General features: G+C 39.7%; 1 protein-coding gene across 1 annotated transcript in view; it reads right to left on the reverse strand.

The window, feature by feature from the left end:
- MUC16 (mucin 16, cell surface associated) overlaps positions 1-18980 on the reverse strand; it is a gene marked incomplete in the record, with an annotated part of 203838 nt that overhangs the window by 19939 nt on the left and 164919 nt on the right. Inside the window, 22 exon segments of the mRNA XM_074301797.1 lie at positions 2054-2226; positions 2655-2722; positions 2835-2959; positions 3209-3274; positions 4138-4206; positions 4960-4995; positions 6707-6879; positions 7305-7372; positions 7943-8067; positions 8311-8391; positions 8856-8924; positions 9697-9732; positions 11883-12055; positions 12487-12554; positions 12665-12789; positions 13055-13120; positions 14844-14879; positions 16570-16742; positions 17168-17235; positions 17346-17473; positions 17706-17771; positions 18382-18450. Of these exon segments, the coding sequence (XP_074157898.1) occupies positions 2054-2226; positions 2655-2722; positions 2835-2959; positions 3209-3274; positions 4138-4206; positions 4960-4995; positions 6707-6879; positions 7305-7372; positions 7943-8067; positions 8311-8391; positions 8856-8924; positions 9697-9732; positions 11883-12055; positions 12487-12554; positions 12665-12789; positions 13055-13120; positions 14844-14879; positions 16570-16742; positions 17168-17235; positions 17346-17473; positions 17706-17771; positions 18382-18450 (2061 nt within the window).

Raw genomic sequence — 18980 nt, forward strand, 5'->3', positions numbered from 1 at the left:
ACCCTCTCCTCCCTAGCCTCCAGGCTTATAAAAGGATTAAGCACACTAAGAACAAAACTAAATTAGACCTAGAGTGTTTGGTAGATTCCCTTCTTAAACTCTCTAAAGTGCAAAGGGTCTCAGAGGCCCCTATTCAAATCAGCATCTGAAGCAATAATCCCCAACTAGCAATCCCAACAAGTGGACAAAAGCAATTAGAGCATGAGTAACAAAGGGCTGAAGACTTTGCTTTCAGAAACAATGGAAAGCAGGGAGGATTTTATAGTGACCGGCACAGTATATATGCTGTTCATCTTTTTGGCCAAAAGTGCAGGCTGAAACAGTACCAGATCTCAAGCTATTTTACAGTGGTAATCATCAAAGCAATCTGATGATGGTGGCTAAAAATTAAAGTGACTTACGATATATAGAAGTGATCAAAGTAACTTAAATGTTTGATAAACCCAAAGTTCCACACTATTAGGACAATATCATTTTTCAATAAAAACTGCTAGGAAAACTTAAAAATCAGTGATAGAAACTAGGCAAAGATCAATGTCTCGCACTGTAGACCAAGATAAGTCAAAATGAGTATATAATTTAGAAATAAAGGTGGTATCATAAGTAAATTATGGAGCATGGAAAAAATTATCCGGAAATAAGGGAAGAATTCATGGCCAATGAGAATTAGAGAAGAACATGGGAAGCAAAATGGATAATATTGATTACATTCAAAAGGTTTTGTATAAATAAAACAACCAAAATTACAAGGAAAACAGGAAACTGGGGGAATTTTTTACAGCAAGTTTCTCTGATAAAAAATCTTTTCTCAGGCAACTAGGTAGTATAGTGGATAGAGCACCAGCCCTGAAGTCAAGAGGAAATGAGTTCAAATCTGATCTCACACACTTAACACTTCCTAGCTGTGTAACTCTGGGCAGGTCACATAACCCCAATTGCCTCAGCAAAAAAAAAAAAATAAAAAAAAAAATAAAATAAATCATTTCTTAAAAATATGGGAAATCGAGCTAAATTAATAATAAAAAAATAGAGCCATTCTCCAATGAAAAATGACCAAAATTTATGGACAGGTGATTTTCAGAAGAAAATTCTGCAGTTCAATCAAAACAAGGGATGAACAATAGGGAAGGCATCTGAGTGTAGTCAGGGTCTGAAGTTGAATAGGAAGAATATGACAGATGATGTAGAAAATGAGCACTGATCCCAAAGTGATGCTCTTTCCAATTTTCCTATTTCCATCAAAGAAACCACTACCTTCCATTCCCCAGGATTGTAACTTCAGCATTATTCTGGACTCCTTGGACTCCTTGCCCTACATATCCAATAAGTTGCCAAGTCTTCCCTGTCTACCTTTATGACTTTCAACTAACTTCTTCCCTTTAGTCATACAACTACCACCATAATTCATGCTCTCTTACCTAGACTATTACAAAGGCTTTCTAATTGGTCTTCCTTCCTTGAATACAGTCCACTATATTCTCTACTGCTAAAAATAATTTTTCTTAAACCCAGATCTTGCCATGCAACTCCCCTTCTCAATCAATCTTTAGTGACACTCCCAATTGCCTATTTTATTCTCTAGGACTAAGTCCTAAACTCTTTTTAGCTTTTAGAGCTCTTTACAATTTGGCTCCAGCCTCTCTTTCCACCCCCTCTTGCAGCTTGCAATTCAGCCAAACTAGCTTTTTTCTTTTCCTCACAAAACAACATCTCCCATCATCCTATCTTTACTCTGGACATTCTCCAAGTCTGCTATATATTATCTTCTTACTTCTACTTCAGAATGCCTCTTTTCATTTAAGACCCAGCTCAAGCACAATCTTCATGAGGTTTTTCCTGCTAGAACCACCTTCCCTCCCAAACTACTTTATACTTAAGATGTTTTCTATACATTTGTGTTTATTAGCTGTAAATTTATACAATATGTTTACATATGTCCCTGTGCCCTCTTTCACTGGAATGTAAGGTTCTTATAAGTAGAAGTTATTTCCTTCTTTGTGTTTGCATCTCCTGAGCCAAGCACTGAGTTCCTTTTTATTGATTGAATACTCACCATTGAGGTAGAGACTGTTTTTATCCAGGGTATAGGGGCCCAGCCTGCTGAAACCATGTGTCTGGTTGCTCAGTTCCCAGTAGACTTTCTCTCTGTCCAGAATGGATTTAGTGGGATCTCTCCAATGAGTGCACACTGCATTTACTCCTGTTGCTAATCCCTCCTTCTCTGACCTGGGAAAAGACGCATTGATGATAGGAGATATAGTACTGGATTGGATGCTGGGGAGCCTGATGGGGGGACCACTCAGTACATGGGTGAAATTGAGATGCCTGGATTTTTTGTGAAAATGGTTAATGATTGTGTGACAGTGGTGCACTGATTGTGTGAGTAGGGGTGTTAAATGGCTAATAATCTCATACAAGAGAAATCTATTTATAATTGAGTTCTTGTTCTAAGGAGCAACTGAAAAGGGAAATCGCATTTTTGATGCATAAATGGAACAGGGATAAAGCAATCTGGGAATTTAAAAATGGAACTAAAGATACTTAAGTGTAAAGAAGCCCCCTTGGTGGAGAGCCTGGGGTGAAGGATGGGATTGTATCCCTGAGGGGTCAAGGGCCACACTCCAATTTCCATCCTACAATTTCTGGATCCTCACCTCAGAGAAGCCACTTTACACCCAGTGTAGAAGTTGCCAATGCTGGTTCTCTTGAACAATGGACTGAGCTGGTAAAGAAAGGAGAAGGTCAGTGTGCTCAGATCCAGGCAGGTAAGGAACCAAGGAAAGGGGAAGAAAGCTGTGCAGGTGGGACTTGGGGCAGGAATCGTAGAGGCTTACCAAGCGCTGCAAGATTCTCTCTGTGCTATTGAATTTGGTGGATCCAGGCTGCACCATGTCTTCTGTGTAGAGTAGGTTGGTGATAATGAAGTTCAGTGTAAAAGACTCTATTCTTTGGCCACCAGCTATAAGAGAAGAGGTAAAGGAATTCCATGTTGGAGCCTTTAGACCATCAGTGGGAATAACTAGGGATAGCTTGTGGATTCTGTCTTTATTTCTTTCCTGGGATGAAAATTCAGCCCTCTGGTCCCACTGATGGTCTGTTAGGAGACAACTCTCCTTCCCTAATTCCCTTTTTTCTTGGCTTCCTAATTTCTTCTCTAAAAACAGTAAGACACTTCAGGAAATGAATCAGAAACGAAGGTGCTCTCTACCTGTGGTGCTGGGGAAAGATTGTGGAGCCAAAGAGGTTGATGGGACATATGTGGTCTTCACAGGAGCTGATGAGAAAAAAATATAAGGATTTAAAAACCATTACCAAGACCAGAATGCAATTGGATATGCAGGATCCATGATAATAGGATGGAAGGCAGTGCTACTGGGTGGGAACTCAATCCAGAGAAGTGGAAGGTAAGACTCAACCACTGTAGAAGGAAATGGGGCCCCATGTGAAGGATCCTTGTTACTAAAGTTTGTCAGGTCTAGGGCTTCTTGCCTGGGTTGCTACATTCTTCACCTTCAAAGAGGAATACAAGGTCTCGTGATAAATTCCAAAGATATTGCTCTGACCCGGCATTCTCTTTAACTTTTTACTTCTGTCTCAGACTCCTTAGCTTTTTTCAGAATACAGCCCTGAGACCCTCTCAGACCTCCCTAGTTGTTTGCTCTTTCCCTATTCTATCTCCTTGAAATAACTTTGTTTTCACTCTGTATATATTTTATATGCATTTAAGCTATTTGCATATTGAAAGAATAAGTTGTTGGAGAGCAAAAATTCTTTCTTTCTTTTGGCTTTGAATCCTGAGTGCTCAGAACAGTGCCTGGCATGTAGTAGATGAATAAATGCTTGCTGAGTTGAACTGAATTAAATGACAAAGAATAACATTTTCCCCAGTCCCTGTGACACAGGACTACAAGGTAACATGACAAGTCATATAGTCCTAACTTCCTTTGCCCCTGGCTTGACAGATGAATGCTTTTTGAAACAATTAAAGATGTTAAGAGGCCTAGTAGTTGTTTCCTCTTTTAGAAAGTATTTTCTCTCCCCAGCTTAGGGTCAGGCAGTAATGTTGGGAGGTGGGGGAGGAGAAAAGGGAGGTTGTTGGGATCACTCTCCAAGGTACTGAAGATACCATATTCCTACCTGTGTTGGTTCCTCTCCCCGTGAAGTCAAGAGGAGATGTAGATGTTGATGCACTGCCTAGCCCAGAAGCTGCAGAAGGAAGTGTTATTAAAAAAGAATCAAAGACTGTGATTATTTATTAACACAGAGCTCATCAAAGCATCAACACAGCACTTCCCCAGCCTCCATTTAGGAGAATGAGGGAGGAGGGCCTTTTTATTCAATGAATGAACCAATGTGCCATTTTGGCTACAATACTGTCTAGCTTAGGGACTACTAAGTAGAAATCAAGGCTACATGCAAAAGATATAAGTCTATGAGCTTCCTTATGACTTTTTCACAGAGTTGAGGCTCACCTATGAATTTATGAATTCCTCACCCACAATTTTTTGTGGGAATAACTTAGCAAGTCACCATCAGTCAAATTCTGTCAGAGAAATTTCATAGCCCCAAGTCAGGAAAGGTTGGAACAATCTTGGATGACTTTTTTCCCTGGATGTCTTCCCTCACAGGAGGGAAGGACCTTCTCCTCAGAGAATCTTAGAACTTAAAATGCCCTCAGATGCTATTTTGTTGAGAAATTCCCTCTGCAGTATCCCTGAGAAACAGCTATCAAGCCTGTGATCAAGATCTTCGGGGATGAGAACTCATTACTTCTTTGAGGTAACCCTTTCTACCTGTAGGGCTTTTCCTCCCTTACCAAGATACCTGAATAGACTTATTAAGTGAAGGTACTAGCAAAGCTACAAATGTTTCATATTGTTAAATCAAATTCCAATTTCCAGTGTCATAGAGAGAATGAAGCTAAGGATCCAAAGGGAACTTAAATGCCAAAACACTTACTGGTAGCAGGCAGGGCTGAATCATGCTCATTATAACCTAGAAACCAAAGGACAGATAAGTAAGAGGGATCACAAGGCTGAAAGAAAAGGAAGAGAACTCCCTAGTAACACAATGGGAGAAGAACAGTCACACTGAGAACTGTTTCCTTACCCCATGCTTCTAAGGGATTTGCTCTTTGGGGAAGGAGAGATGAAAATTTTTTCTACCCTCTGACATGAAGAGTAGAGAAAATAATTTGTAATTTTGGAGAAAACTGTGGGAAATCTCTATTATAGCTGTATAAATATAGATTAACATTCAAATCAATACGTTTTTGATTTTCCCTGGTCTTTGGAATCCAATGAAGCAAATTTTCTGACTTCTTTCTTGGCTTATCTCCAGAGTCCCTTTCCCAGTCTCCTAATTTTCTGGGAAGCTTCAAGATGATTAAGAGTAGAGATGGACCCAGGGTAGAGTAAAGATAGACTCAGAGTTAATGAGAGGTCCCTATAATTTCTTTCCCTAGAAACTTAGGTCTGGAGAACCTAGTGTATCTGTAGTTCATATCCAAAAATGAATTCTGTACAGCATTACCAACAAAAAGTAATCTTGCATCTGCTTGTCTGGAATGTTGTATTCACTTCTGCTTTCTAGAATTCTTGATCATCTTTAGCACTCAGATCAGATATTATCTTCTGCATGAAGTCTGTTCTAAGCTGCTCTTCCCCCAGCTGCTTGTACTTTTCCAGTATCGGTTTATATTTATTTTGTGGGCATATACATACATATATATTTTTTCATACATACATATATAATAGTATATATATATGATATATGCATGTGCATTTTCCATATACATGTACAAGGAGATACTCATATATTTGTGTATGAATGGGTCTATTAGACCTGACTTTAACACAGTATGTATGTTATACATATGTATGTATATGTGTGTGCATGAATATATTTTTGTTGTTTTCAGTCATTTCAGTCATATCTGACTCTTCATGATCTTATTTGGGCTTATGGATGAAGACATTAAAGTGGTTTGCCATTTCCTTCTCCATCTCATTTTACAAATGAGGAAAGTGAAGCATACAGTTAGTTAAATGACTTACTTGCATAGGATTACATACCTAGTAAGTGTCTTAAGACCATATTTGAACTCAGGAAGATAAATCTTCTTGATTCCAGGTCTGGTACCTACTTGCCCATTCATTTATCCATACGTAACACACACATATGTGTGTGTATGTGTGTGCATGCATGTATGTATTATGCAAGTATGCATGTAGGACCTGTCCATGACATACTATATGTGGTAAGAAATTAGTTGTCAAGAGAGTCTGATGCAGGGACCTCCAAGTTAAGGGAAGGTGAAAATTGGTTTGCCTGAGTTTTTATGGAAATGGTTGATGATTGTGTGGCAGTGATATACTGATTATGTGGATAGGAATGTTGAACAGCAAAGAATCCCACAAAATAGATACCTATTTATATTAGAAATCTTATTCTAAGGAGTAACTGAGAAGGGAAATTTGATAAATTCCATAGCTATCACTAAGCAATATCAAACAAGAAGGAATGGCACCTTAGGGAAATAGGTATGAATAAGGTCTATTTTATGCAGCTGGCTAAATAGAGGATGAATGAGAAGAAAAGGTTCTAGGGGAGGTGAAGACAACAGTAGAATTTAGTATTAGGATTGTACAAAGATGCACTGGAAGAGAGACAGAGATGATTTACTCTCCACAGGAGAGCTGCTCACCATTGAGGTAGAGACCACTCTTATCCAAGGTGTAGGGGCCAAGCCTGGTGATTCCATTTGTCAGGGTGCTGAGCTCCCAATAAACCCTCTCTCTGTCCAGAAAGGGGACGCTGGGTTCTCTCCAGTGGAGGCACACAGCATCCACTGCTGTTGCTGACCCTTCTTTCCTAGAACTAAGAAAGGAAATGTTGATAGAGAACCCTGGAATGATGACACAGACATCGAGGGGGTATCACAAAGATGGGAACAATGAAATTGAGATGCTTGAGCCACCAAGAGAAAAGATGAAATTGACCCTGGGAAGACTGATGAACTTCCACATCTATGGTGTGGGTAGGCCTCTTGTGCAAACCACAGATCTTCATTAAAGTGAATCTGACATTAGAGAATTTGTTCCAAATCATGACTTACAAGGGGAATCACTGCTCTAAGTATCCAAGTCAGAGTGGTAGAGATGAAGCAATTTGTATAATTTGAACAGGGAAGAAGTATAGGGAGGAATTGTCTTTGTATTTGTTCAACTTGAACCCTAGCTGTGTACCTGGGAGCTGAGAATATATACCCTCATCAAAATTGCTCTAAGCTTCTGGGATCTCACCTCAGAGATATCACTCTGCATCCAGAATAGAGGGAGCCAATGCTGGTATTCCTGAACAGAGGGTCAAGCTGGTAAAGGAAGGAGAAGGGAATAATAATTAGAAACAAAATTCTTTTAATGCTTTAAGATTTAAAAAGCACTCTCCATGCTACCTCATTTGTTCACCACAACTCTTTAGTAGAATGCTATTTGAGAAAAGAAATGATGTATCTAAGGTGACATTTGAATTTGGTTCTTCCTGACTTAAAGTCCAGCACTCTATCAAGACTGAAATAGTTAGATGTCCCCGTGTGAATAGAGGATAAAACCTAGAGTGTCAAGAAAGCCTGAGTTCAAATATAGCCTCAGAAACTTATTAGCTGTGTGTGGCCATGGGCAAATCATTTAACAGCTATCTGCCTCAACTACTTCATCTATAAAATGTGGGTGAAAATAGCACTCATCTCAGAGCTTTTATGAGGATCAAATGTACAGTGTCTTGCAAATTTTAAAGTGCTATATAATATTATTATTCATCAAGCTACTTAGATGGTTCATAAGGGAAGTACATTTCTGTCTAGAACCTAAGATATGCAGAAGGAAATCTCACAGATAAAGAGAATGAAGGAGTAGGATATTTGTGGTAGTTTGCATCTCACCAGGTGCTGCAGGATTTTCTCTGTGGTGTTGAATTTACTGGACCCAGTGTTTCCCATGTCTGCTGTATAGAGCAGGTTGGTGATGGTGAAGTTCAGTGTGAAAGCTTCTAGGCTGTGACCTGTGGCTGTAGCAGAGGAAAAGAGAGAATCCTTCATATCTGAAGCTTGAGTACATCAGCATACCCAAGGGCACCCGGCTCTTAATGTGCTCTTCCTTTCTAGAAGGAAGGCTCAACATCCCGGCTCACTTCAGTGTCCCCATGAGGGAACATTTCCCATGCCACCCTTGTTCTTCATCTCCCATTTTCAAATTTCATTCCCAATGAACATTTTCCTTGGAATGAATAATAGATGCAGATCATTGGTACCTGTGGTGATGGAAATCAGTGAAGGAACCAGAGATGTTTCTGGAGTGAATGCAGTTGGCACAGGAGCTGAAAAGAACATCACTATATGGATGCTATTATGAGGGGAATGGACTATGAACTTCAAAGAGAAGGGAATGACTCAATTAGCCTAGCTTAAAATGTTACAATCTCCAGATAGAAATTGAGCTAGAGAGTTTCAGTCACAGTAGGAGAGAACAGTGATCTATTGGGGAACCTTTTTGGTTTAGGGGCTTCCTAAATGGCATATCCTGGTCCTTCACTCTCCTCAGCTTTTAGATGGGACAAGTGGATTCATTCCCATAGAGATTTTCCAGGTTGTTAAATTGCCAAAAATTACAATCTGATCTGACTACTGGAACATGGGACACAAGTCTCACATGTAGACTTTCCTTCCCTTGAAAAATGAACATTTCTTGGAATGAAGAAGTTTTGAAAGAGTTGGGACTTAAAAGACATTATTTCCTCAGTCAGTAGTTATAGTCCCATGGTGGCTCTCCAGGGTGCTGAAATCACGCTGTTCTTACCTGTGGAACCTCCCGGTTTTGTAGGCCCCAGAGAGGTTGCAGACCAGGATGCAGTCCCTGCTCCTAAAGCTGTAGAAGGGATAATTTCATGAGAAACCATGGTTAGAAAAGCATTATGAATGTGAATGTTGATTGGGCCCATATGTGAATGAGTTCAGGGCTCTGCACATTGGTGGTGACTAATAAAGATTTATTCAAGATGGCTGAATGGACATAATCAAATTTCTCTGATGACTGCCCTAAAATAGGAACCTATCATATGATCATCAGATAAGGTGTATCATCAGCAAATCTTTTATACATATGTTGAGAGGAAGAATGAGGAAATTTAGGACTTCATAGCAGCTCATGATGTGAGACTCTCAATACTCTCTCCTAAAAATGTGTAATCTGCCTATTTTCTTTACCTCCCTATTTGGAAAGCTTGACTAGTAATCATTATCCAACCTATGAGAGAGGAACTTGGAATTCTGGAATAGGAAGAGCTTGATTCTGGAGGTCTTAGGCTTTTCCCTTCCAAAATCATAGAACTTTGGAGTTGAAGGAGACCTCAGAGGGCACCAACTCCACAGAAACTCTACAAGATCCCTGACAAATAATCCCAGAATATCCATTTGAAAATTTCCATGTGATGAAGAAAGAACTCACTATTTCTACATGTAGCCATTCCACAAGAGAGATATCTTTCTTGTTGTGCTTGAGTGTGCCATAGGACCAAATACTACAGTGAAAGCCACAACTATTTCATAGAGTCATAGTGGGGTCCTTATCCAGGGAAACAAGACTTGAGATTCCAACATAATCCAGAAATTAAAAGGAATCCGAATGTTTAAATACTTACTAGTTGAGGGTTGAACTGGAATGTGTTCATTATAACCTGGAAAACAAAAAAAATGTATAAAGGAAGGAGCACACTACTCAAAGGAAGGAGGAAAAGAGACTATCAGAGAGGATAAAAGTGGGGAGAACAGCTGAGTGCAGATGATTCAATTTGAGTCCTCACTGCATCTGGAGGATGTGCTAATAGGAGAGGAAAAGGGATGAACTTCCATACTATCCTTCCCCTCTCCAGCTCTTTGACTTGAGGGTCAGTTCTGGGGATAGAAAAAAGGAAATGTGTAGCTAGCGGGGTAGGAGTGGGAGAGGGAATTTGGGGTTGGAGCCCTCAGGAACTTGACATTAGGTACTTAAATGAATACACTCTTGCTATTCTCTGGTCTTTGGAAATACAACAGAGAGCAAAACCTCTGATCATTCAAGCCTGGTTTGTCTCTGGTCACTCTCTTCCTCAGCCTTCTGTCTTATTGGAAGTATTCAGTACACTAAGAAGGAAGAAAGTCTGGAGCAGGGGTTCTCAAACTACAGCCTGAGGGCCAGGTGCTATGGTAAATGGGCTGAGGGGCAGAGACAGAGTGTGAGCTTTGTTTTTACTGTAGTCCGGCCCTCCAACAATCTGAGGGACAGTGAACTGGCCCCCTATTTTAAAAGTTTGAGGACCACTGGTCTGGAGTGTAACCCCTTCTCTCTCTCTTAACTTTCCCTCCTTCTTTCCTAATCCTGGAACATACTTCTTCACCTATAAAATGAAGGTAATAATAGCACTTGCCTCTCAGGATTGAGGGTTAAATAATATTTTTCAAGTATTTTACAAATTTTAAAATCCTATATCAAGGCTACAATAATAATAAATTATGATTATTTATTTGCTTTTTAGAAACTTCTTCCTTTATACTAAGAAAAATCTGTTTTCTTAGTCTTCCTATTACACAGTATCAAGTTTCCACCCTCATTTTATTCACCCTCTTTTGGGCATGCTTCATCTTGTCAATGCTCCTTCTAAAATGTGGGCCTAGAACTAGATACAATACACCACATGAGGCCTGATTAGATTAAGGGACAACAAAACTATCACATCCTTCCTTCTAGAAATGATATATCTCCATGATGCCTAATATTTTACATGGTTTTAGGACTTTCTCCAATTGGCCTTGCAATCCACTAAAACCCCAATTCTTCTTTGTATTAAAGGCTTTGTCTAGCTAGTTCTACTTCATCTGCATCTTGCATTTATTAAGATTAACTGCAAAATTGTACCTTTATCTTTGATAAAATTTACCTTGCTAGTCTTTATCAATCTTTTCAACATATTGAGGTTTTATTGGACACAGATTCTGTGTAATGCATTAGCCAATTATCCTCTCCATCTTTGTTTGTTTATACATTTAACATTATTTGCTACGAGAGATAGCAAGGTGTAGAGGATAGTGAGTCAGATGTGGAATCAGGAAGACCTGAGATCAAGTCTAGAACTCAGAAACACATTAGCTACATGATCATGGGTCTCAACTTCACAATACTTCAGGTAATTCTGTAAAACTTGAGGTAACAGATGAATTGCCCATCTTCATAGAAGGGGAGTTTACACCCTGGGAGTCTCTCTCTCTACTGATGAAAACACAAGTCTGGACTCCAGAAGGGAAAAAAAAGCAATGTTCTCCATCAAAGTCAATGCTAAAATTAACAAATGCATTCTAATGACCAAGCTTGGGCCCAAAGAATAAATAAGAGAAGGCACCATCACCCTTTTATTTACAGGAGTAGAATATTATATATAATGCCAAACTTTTTTGTTATATTGGTTAGTTTTGCTAAATTGTTCCCCTTTCTTTTGCCCAATTCTTGGTAAGAAATGGCTCTCTAGAAGGGAGGAAAATTTCTTGAGAAATGTATTTGATATAAAAACAAAAGATCATATCGGCCATTTATGTTTTAAAATAAAAGTATTGGCTAGGACTATAAGGTTTCCACAAATGACAAAAAATCAGGAGTCATGAGTAATCATTTCTCCAGTAAAGTGCTATGGAGAGAGTTTGTTTTATATAAGAACCTCAACAAGGAATAGAGTAGATAATGGTTCTAGGGTAGGTTAGGGATTGGATTAAAATAAAGAGGGGGGAAAGGTGAATATTGAGATTATAACAAAAGAGAAAGTGGGGCAGATGGAATTGCCTCTGTGAGTCTACTTACCATTAAGATAAAGACTGTCCTTAGCAAGGGAGTAGGGACCCAGCATGGAGATGCCATATGTTTGGTTACTCAGCTCCCAGTAAACCCTCTCTCTGTCCAGGACAGGGCTGTTAGGATCTCTCCGATAGGTGCACAAGGCATCCACTCCAGTTGCTAATCCATCTTTCATAGGTCTGGGAAAGAAAATATTGTTGGAAGCTCCAGTCACTGGTGCTAAGAAATTAGCCTGAGAGAGCACTCATATAAAGGGACAATGAAGTGGTAGGAGAGGGTTGCAGGTGATGATTAGATTGATGCAGGATGTCTGCTTACCTTCTGGTAAGATTAAATAACCAAAAATCCCCACTGGGAAGAACTATCTTGCTATATAAACTTTTGTCATAAATTGTGCTTACAAGGAAAAGTATTTTCCTGAGAACCCATGGACCAGAGATGGATGGAGAGAAAGCAATATGGGAATTTAAACATGGAGGAGTATGTGGAGAGCTTTGCTATTATACCTCATGAGCCCCAATTTAAAAACACCCCCATTATGAAATCTTTAATGCTAAAGAGCAGAAACTCTCAACAAATTGTTCAACTCTCAAATTTTTCTGGTTCTTACCTCAGGGACATCAGCTTGCATCCAGAGTAGGAGGAGCCAATGCTGCTGTTCCGGAATAAGGGGCCAAGCTGACAAAGAAAGGGAAAGATGAATCCTGGCTAGTCAGTAGCTGAACTCAAAAGCCTTAAGAATACAATTGTAGAGGCAGGAGATGAGGCAGGAGGTGGGGTAATCTCACCAGACGCTGTAGGATCCTCTCAGTAGAATTGAATTTGCTGGAGCCTGGATGCTCCATCTCTGCAGAGTAGAGCAGGTTAGTGATGGTGAAGTTCAAGGTGAATGCCTCCAGGCTGTGGCCACTGGCTGTAGAAAAAAAGAGAGAAGTCATTGTACCGGCAACTAAGGCACATCAGTCAGTGCATCTGAAAATACCCAGCTATCAATACCCAGCTATCAGTGTTCTGTTCCTTCTTGAGAGAAAAACTTAGAAGCTGGACCCCACTGAGGGCCATTTTATGGGATAGCTCCCACTTTTAAATGTCCCCCTTTTGTTTTTTTATCTACTTTCTAATAGTGTCACATCTAGTATTGTTCCAGGAAATAAACATAGGTGCTGGGTGGTTTTTACCTGTGGAGCTGGAGAATGGTGAGGGAGCCAGAGATGTTGCTGGAATGAATGTGGTTACTGGAGAATCTGAGAAAAGATCATTATAAACATCACATATTACTATCATGAACATGAGATATGGGGGAGATACTCTTCTTGACTTGGATGCTGAGTCTCTTTGTGGGTACTCTCAATCTTGAGCTATGGGATTCAGTCACCAAAGTATACAGGGACTGGGAGATACAGGCTGGTTAGACTGTAAACTCCCACTTTCAATTGTATACTCCTTTCACTCACTCAAACTATTGTTTCAATCATTATATTTTTATCCCCAGGACCTAGTACACTGCCTGTGCAATGGACTTAATAAAATACTTGTTGATTGGTTGGTTGATTCTGTTGGCAAAACTTAGTAGGCCTGGAATGTCTTGAATCATCCTTTTGAGAGGGATACGTAAGTATCTCGTTTCCAATTTCTATGATGATTGTTCTGGTTAATTGTTAAGGGCAGAGTTAGGCAATTCAATCTTTTCCGGTCTTCACAGAGGCATAGTTTATTAATCACTGAGCCAGGCTCAAATCTTCTGTCTGGCACATAATGGTTAGGTGAATAAATCACTTAACCTCTTATTGCTCTAAGTCACTCTCTAAGACTGTAAGTTGCAGAGAATGTGCTTAACTTTGCATTAGTAGAGTTCCTCTGAGAGTTCTCTATAATTATGAAATAATACATTTATTCTCTCCCCCTTCTCTCTGGTCTTTGTGATGTGTGATCTGGGGTGCCACACCAAATCCCACACTCCAAGGGTTCCTTTCTCTGGGATGCAACTATATTTTAGGAGAGAGATTATGGAACTTTTGAACAGCAAGCCTCTCCCCAGAATGTTTGGTCTACAGGAGGCAGAAGCAGCTGCATTTCCCCTATCTATTTAACTTTCAGGCCTTCATTAGAGGGTGAAGACATTGATGTGGTTGTTGATTGGTCTAGGAGTTAGAGAAAAAAGTTCCAAAAAAGGCATGGAGTCATGGATAATAAAGTGTTATAAAGGACCTCAGAAGCCAGTGAATCCAACTTGTCTCCTCTATAATATAATGTTAGAGATGGAGAGGGGCCACAGTTGCCTTCAGGTAGAGAACTCAGTGAATTTGGGGTCATTAGACCCCAGTCCAGAGACCTCTGTTGAGGAAAAGCTTATTCAATGGATGGCTGACAGAATCTATTCATCCAGTGACTGCCAAACTGAGCTTCATGACCTTTCTTCGGCATGTGAGTTGAGAGTCTCTGCTGGTGACTCCATTAATCAGGCAAGTTGAGATCAGAGCTCCCAAGGTTACCATCATGTGAGTTCATCCCTACCCCTCCTCTTTCTCCATCACAGAGCTTAGGATCGATTGTGAAGAGCTGATCCATCTGACCTGCTTGTGGGGACAGCTAGGAAACTCCTTACCATCCAAATACTGAAAAAGGAACTGGGAGGCCTGAAAGAGCAACCTAGAGTTCTTTTTCCCATTGTTGTCATGTGTTAGAAAGAGTGCTAGATTTAGGAACAGAGAATCTGAATTCAAATTCCTTCTTTGTGACCTTGGGCACTTCCAGTCTCCCTCTGAAGACCTCTGGTGATAGGGAAGGGACTGTCTCCCTAAGCAGCTCATTCCATGCTTGAAATTCCTCACTGATGAAAGGACTTCAGGGAGCATTGCCCTTAATACAGGCCACATGTGGTTAAGATTGTCACACTGGGGGCAGGTCAGGAAGGGAATGACAAGGCTTAGGACTCACAGATGGCTGATGGTGGGGCAAAATACTTACTGGAAGTAGGTTTGGCCACTCTGTGCTCATTATAACCTGGAAAACAAAGAATGGACAGTGAAGAAAAGGAAGAGAGCAGCTTAGAGGCTCAGCTGAAAGAAGGAATTAGTTTTCACCACTGGTCAGTACCTCTATCAAACCTGCTTCTTGTGGGGAGAGAAAGAAAATTCTCCTGTCTACTGCCTAACATTTTTGTCTGACACCAAGGAAGATAGAGAAATCAGAGAGATATGTGGCTTGAAGTGATTTTCTGTGGGAACAAATGCAGACTTTCATACTGCCTTCTGGGATCTAGTAGACACAAACCTTCTTCCTCATGACAGTCTTCTGGATAATTGAAGAATGATAAATGAAGATAATTTTCATCATCATCATCATCATGACTGGTATTTTTATTATGGTGCCTTAAGGTTTTCAAAACATTTTAGACATTTATCCTCACAATAAACCTATGCGGTTGGTGCTATTATCTCCATTTTGCAGATGAGAAAACTGAGGATCAGAGTGATTAACTTGTGACTTGTCCAGGTCACACAACTAGTGAATTTGAGAGACAGAATTTGAACTCAGTTTTTCCTGTCTCTAGGATCAGGACACCATCTCTGCACTGCCTATTTGCCCAGTCTACTCCATAGTTTCCAGTTCTCTCTCTAAACTGGGGCTTCTCAAAATGGACTTGCTTCACCTTGTCAAAATCCTTTTGAAAACATAGCCCTAAGATGAGATACAAGGCTCCAGACATGTACCCGACAAGGCAGAGGAAAATGTGTCTGTCAATGCCTTCAGTAGCTTTTCAGCGTACTAAACTTCTATTATTGTAGACTAATCATTTATGACCAGAGATATATGATTACAAAGTGATTTGAGCTGGGAATTCAGAGTCAGAAGGTCTGAACTCAGAACCCTCTTTCTTTCACTGAATGAATTGGGTGATCCCGAAAAATAATTCAGTCTCAGAAAATTTTCTAAGACAATAGGTTTTAGATAGGTTGCAATTTGCCTCATGAGAGGGAATTTAAGTTATGAGTTTTCTTTTTTTTTCCTTTTTTTTTTTTTGCCTGCCATGTCACTTTGATGGTTCCTATTGAGCTTATTGTCAACAAAATCTCCAAGATTTGAAATAAAATCCAGTCTAGTTATGTAGTCTCAAACTTATAAACTTATGCTTGATTTTAAAAAAGAAACTAAACACAGAACTTAAAATTATTGGACCATAAATTTAGAGCTGACAGAGACCACATCTTGACCAAGATTTTTTTTTTATTTTACAGAAGAAAGAACTAAAGACCATATGTTGGTTAGCCAACGATCAAGCTGAGAGAAATATCAGGGCTCAGGCTCCTGATTCCATTCTACTTCTTAGACAACCATCGTTCCTATTGTCATGTTATCTGTACTTTTGTTTGCTACCATATAAGTCCCCAACCAATTACATAAAAGGATAAATTTGCAACAACAACAAAATAGAATAAAGATCAAATTTCTGTGCCTATAACACATGGCACCAAGTATTGGGCAATATAGGGAATCAGGTAAGGGTAGGTCTTATTTTTTTGCAATTAGCTGAATGAAGGAAAAATTGGAATAGAAGGTTCAAGGTAGGGATGGAATTAGGGTCTAGATAAAAAAATAATTATTTAATATATGAAGAGCTAATGACACTAAAATTATGTCAGAAGACTGACTGGGAGAGTGGCCAAGATTTTGGCTCAGTTAGATAACCCACCATCAAGATAAAGACTGTCCTTGTCCAGGGTGTAGGGACCCAGCCTGGAGATGCCATGTGTCTCCCTGCTCAGCTCCTGGTAAACCCTCTCCCTGTCCAGTACAGGATTGGTAGGGTCAACGTGACGGGAACACAGGGCATCCACTCCAGTTGCAGAGCCATTCTTCATAGGTCTGGATAAAAAAATGTAGAAAGTGACATGGACATCCATTAAATTGATGCTGAAAAACATGATAGGGATTCTGGGTATAGAGATAAATATATAACTGAGATGACCTGGGAAAGACTGATGGATCTTGGAATGGTTAATGAACAAGCATTATCTTTGTGGGAATACTGAGCAACCAGAAAATCCCAATTGGAAAGAACATTGTTCACATTGGACTGCTTCTTCTAAATCATTAACTTATGAGTGGGATTATTTTTCCTGAGAACTCAAGAATAAGGAGGAATGGAATAAAGTAGTTTGGGATTTGAAAGTTAAGAAAAAGAGACTAAAGTGTATGAACAAGTTGCTTTTTTATCCATACTTCCATTAGAGGTTTATTCTCAAGGATGGAGGGAAAATGTTTCATTTCTTATCCTCTTGATTTCTTACCTCAGAGAAATCACCTTGCATCCAGAGTAGAAGGGGGCAATGCTACTTTTCCTGAACAAGAGACCAATCTGGCAAAGGAAGGAAAACATTGGGTGAACTTGGGAATAAGAGAAGATGGTTCCCAAACAAGGAAAGCAGCTGTGCAAGTAGGGGATGGATAGTCAGGGAGGAGACTAACCCGGCGCTGAAGGACCCTTTCTGTAGAGTTGAATTTGTCAGAGCCTGGATTCCCCATGTCTTCTGTGTAGAGTAAGTTGGTGATGGTGAAGTTCAGAATGAAAGATTCCAAGCTAGAAGTGCTGCTGACTGAAGTAAGAGAAGGAGATCATTAGTCCCGTCTGCAAGCAGAACACCCAGTTGCTGTTCTATTTCCTTCTGGAAGGAAAACTCATTACCCTGGTTCCACTCATGTCTCTGGTGGGAAAGATTCCCCATTTCCCCAACTGTGCTTTATTTAGCTTTTCCCCAACTACTAATCTTGTGACAAAGCTCATTAAGACATTCCAGGAAAGGATTCAGAAATGCTTACAGCTCATACCTGTGGTGGTAAAGAATGGTGATGGACCAGAAGGTGTTATTGTAGCAAAAGTGGTGGATACAGGAGCTGAGGATAAATCAGGACAAAAGAAAACCATTGCTAAAATCACAACTGATAAAATTATAGAACCAAGAGAAGAACAGCAGATGGACTTTGCTTGGCTTGGTCAAGATTGATCTATCAAAAGAACATATGTCCAAGATATTGTGCTAAGAAGTGCTAGGCTTACAAAAAAGAGGCAAAAGATGGTTCCTACTTTCAAGGAGCTCACAATCTAACAGGGAAGATTATCAAGTGGAGAGCCATATTCTAGAAGATTATAAAGTTGAATTACCACAAGGGGTATCAAGGACAGGGGTTAAAGGTTTTTGTTGCAAATGATGAACAGAACAGCCTTTTGCAAAAGGCTTCCTAGCCCCTCCTTCATCATTTGAGTGGAATACAAAGATTTATTCCTGAAGGGATCTATCTGTAAATGACCAGATGTTTAAATTTTAGTCTGGTTTTTGCAACAGGAGAACTCAGAGGACATGTCAAGTCACACTTCCTATCTAGTCCTACCCTCTACTTCTTAGAATAAGAAAGGCTTGTTTGAAAAGTCTAAGTTTGTTTTATTTTTTTTCTTCAAGAGCTTTGAAGGGCACTTTCCAAAATACTGATGTTGCCATTCTCTTACTTGTATAGACTCCAGGCTCTGTAGATAGCAGGGAATATGTGAAGGTTGATCCAGTGGCTGGCCCAGAAGCTGCAGAGAAGGATTCTTATTAAGAAGTGAACATACAGAGCAACATAGATTATGAACTCAAGTATAGGAACTGGGTTTTGTTTTGTTTTGTTTTGTTGCCTTTCTTTGTATTCCCAGCACTTAAAATATTAATTAATGATTATTGTCTAGATACCATCTCTGGGTTCTATATGCAGGACATGATTAATAATGCTGTCAAACTCCTTGAATGACCACATCAGGGGCTTTCACTGGCTTAAGTCACTTTCACTGCTAGTAACATCGCTAGCAGAAATGAAATAAAGGTCTCAAGGCATCCCATCATGTAATTCCTACTCCAGGTACACTTTTACAATTGATGTTTGTGTGTGAAATGTCAATTCCTCTTGACTTTCCTATTAGGAAAGTTTATTAAATTATCAACACAAAACCTTGGATAGAGGAAATGGGAATCCCAGAGACTGAGGCAATGTATATGGTCATACAAGTGCCAGAAGGACCAAAATGTCTTTTTTTTTCTACCTGGGAGCTTTTCCACACAGAATTTCAGG

Source organism: Sminthopsis crassicaudata, chromosome 1 (genome assembly GCF_048593235.1).
Source record: "Sminthopsis crassicaudata isolate SCR6 chromosome 1, ASM4859323v1, whole genome shotgun sequence".
Classification (NCBI taxonomy): domain Eukaryota; kingdom Metazoa; phylum Chordata; class Mammalia; order Dasyuromorphia; family Dasyuridae; genus Sminthopsis; species Sminthopsis crassicaudata.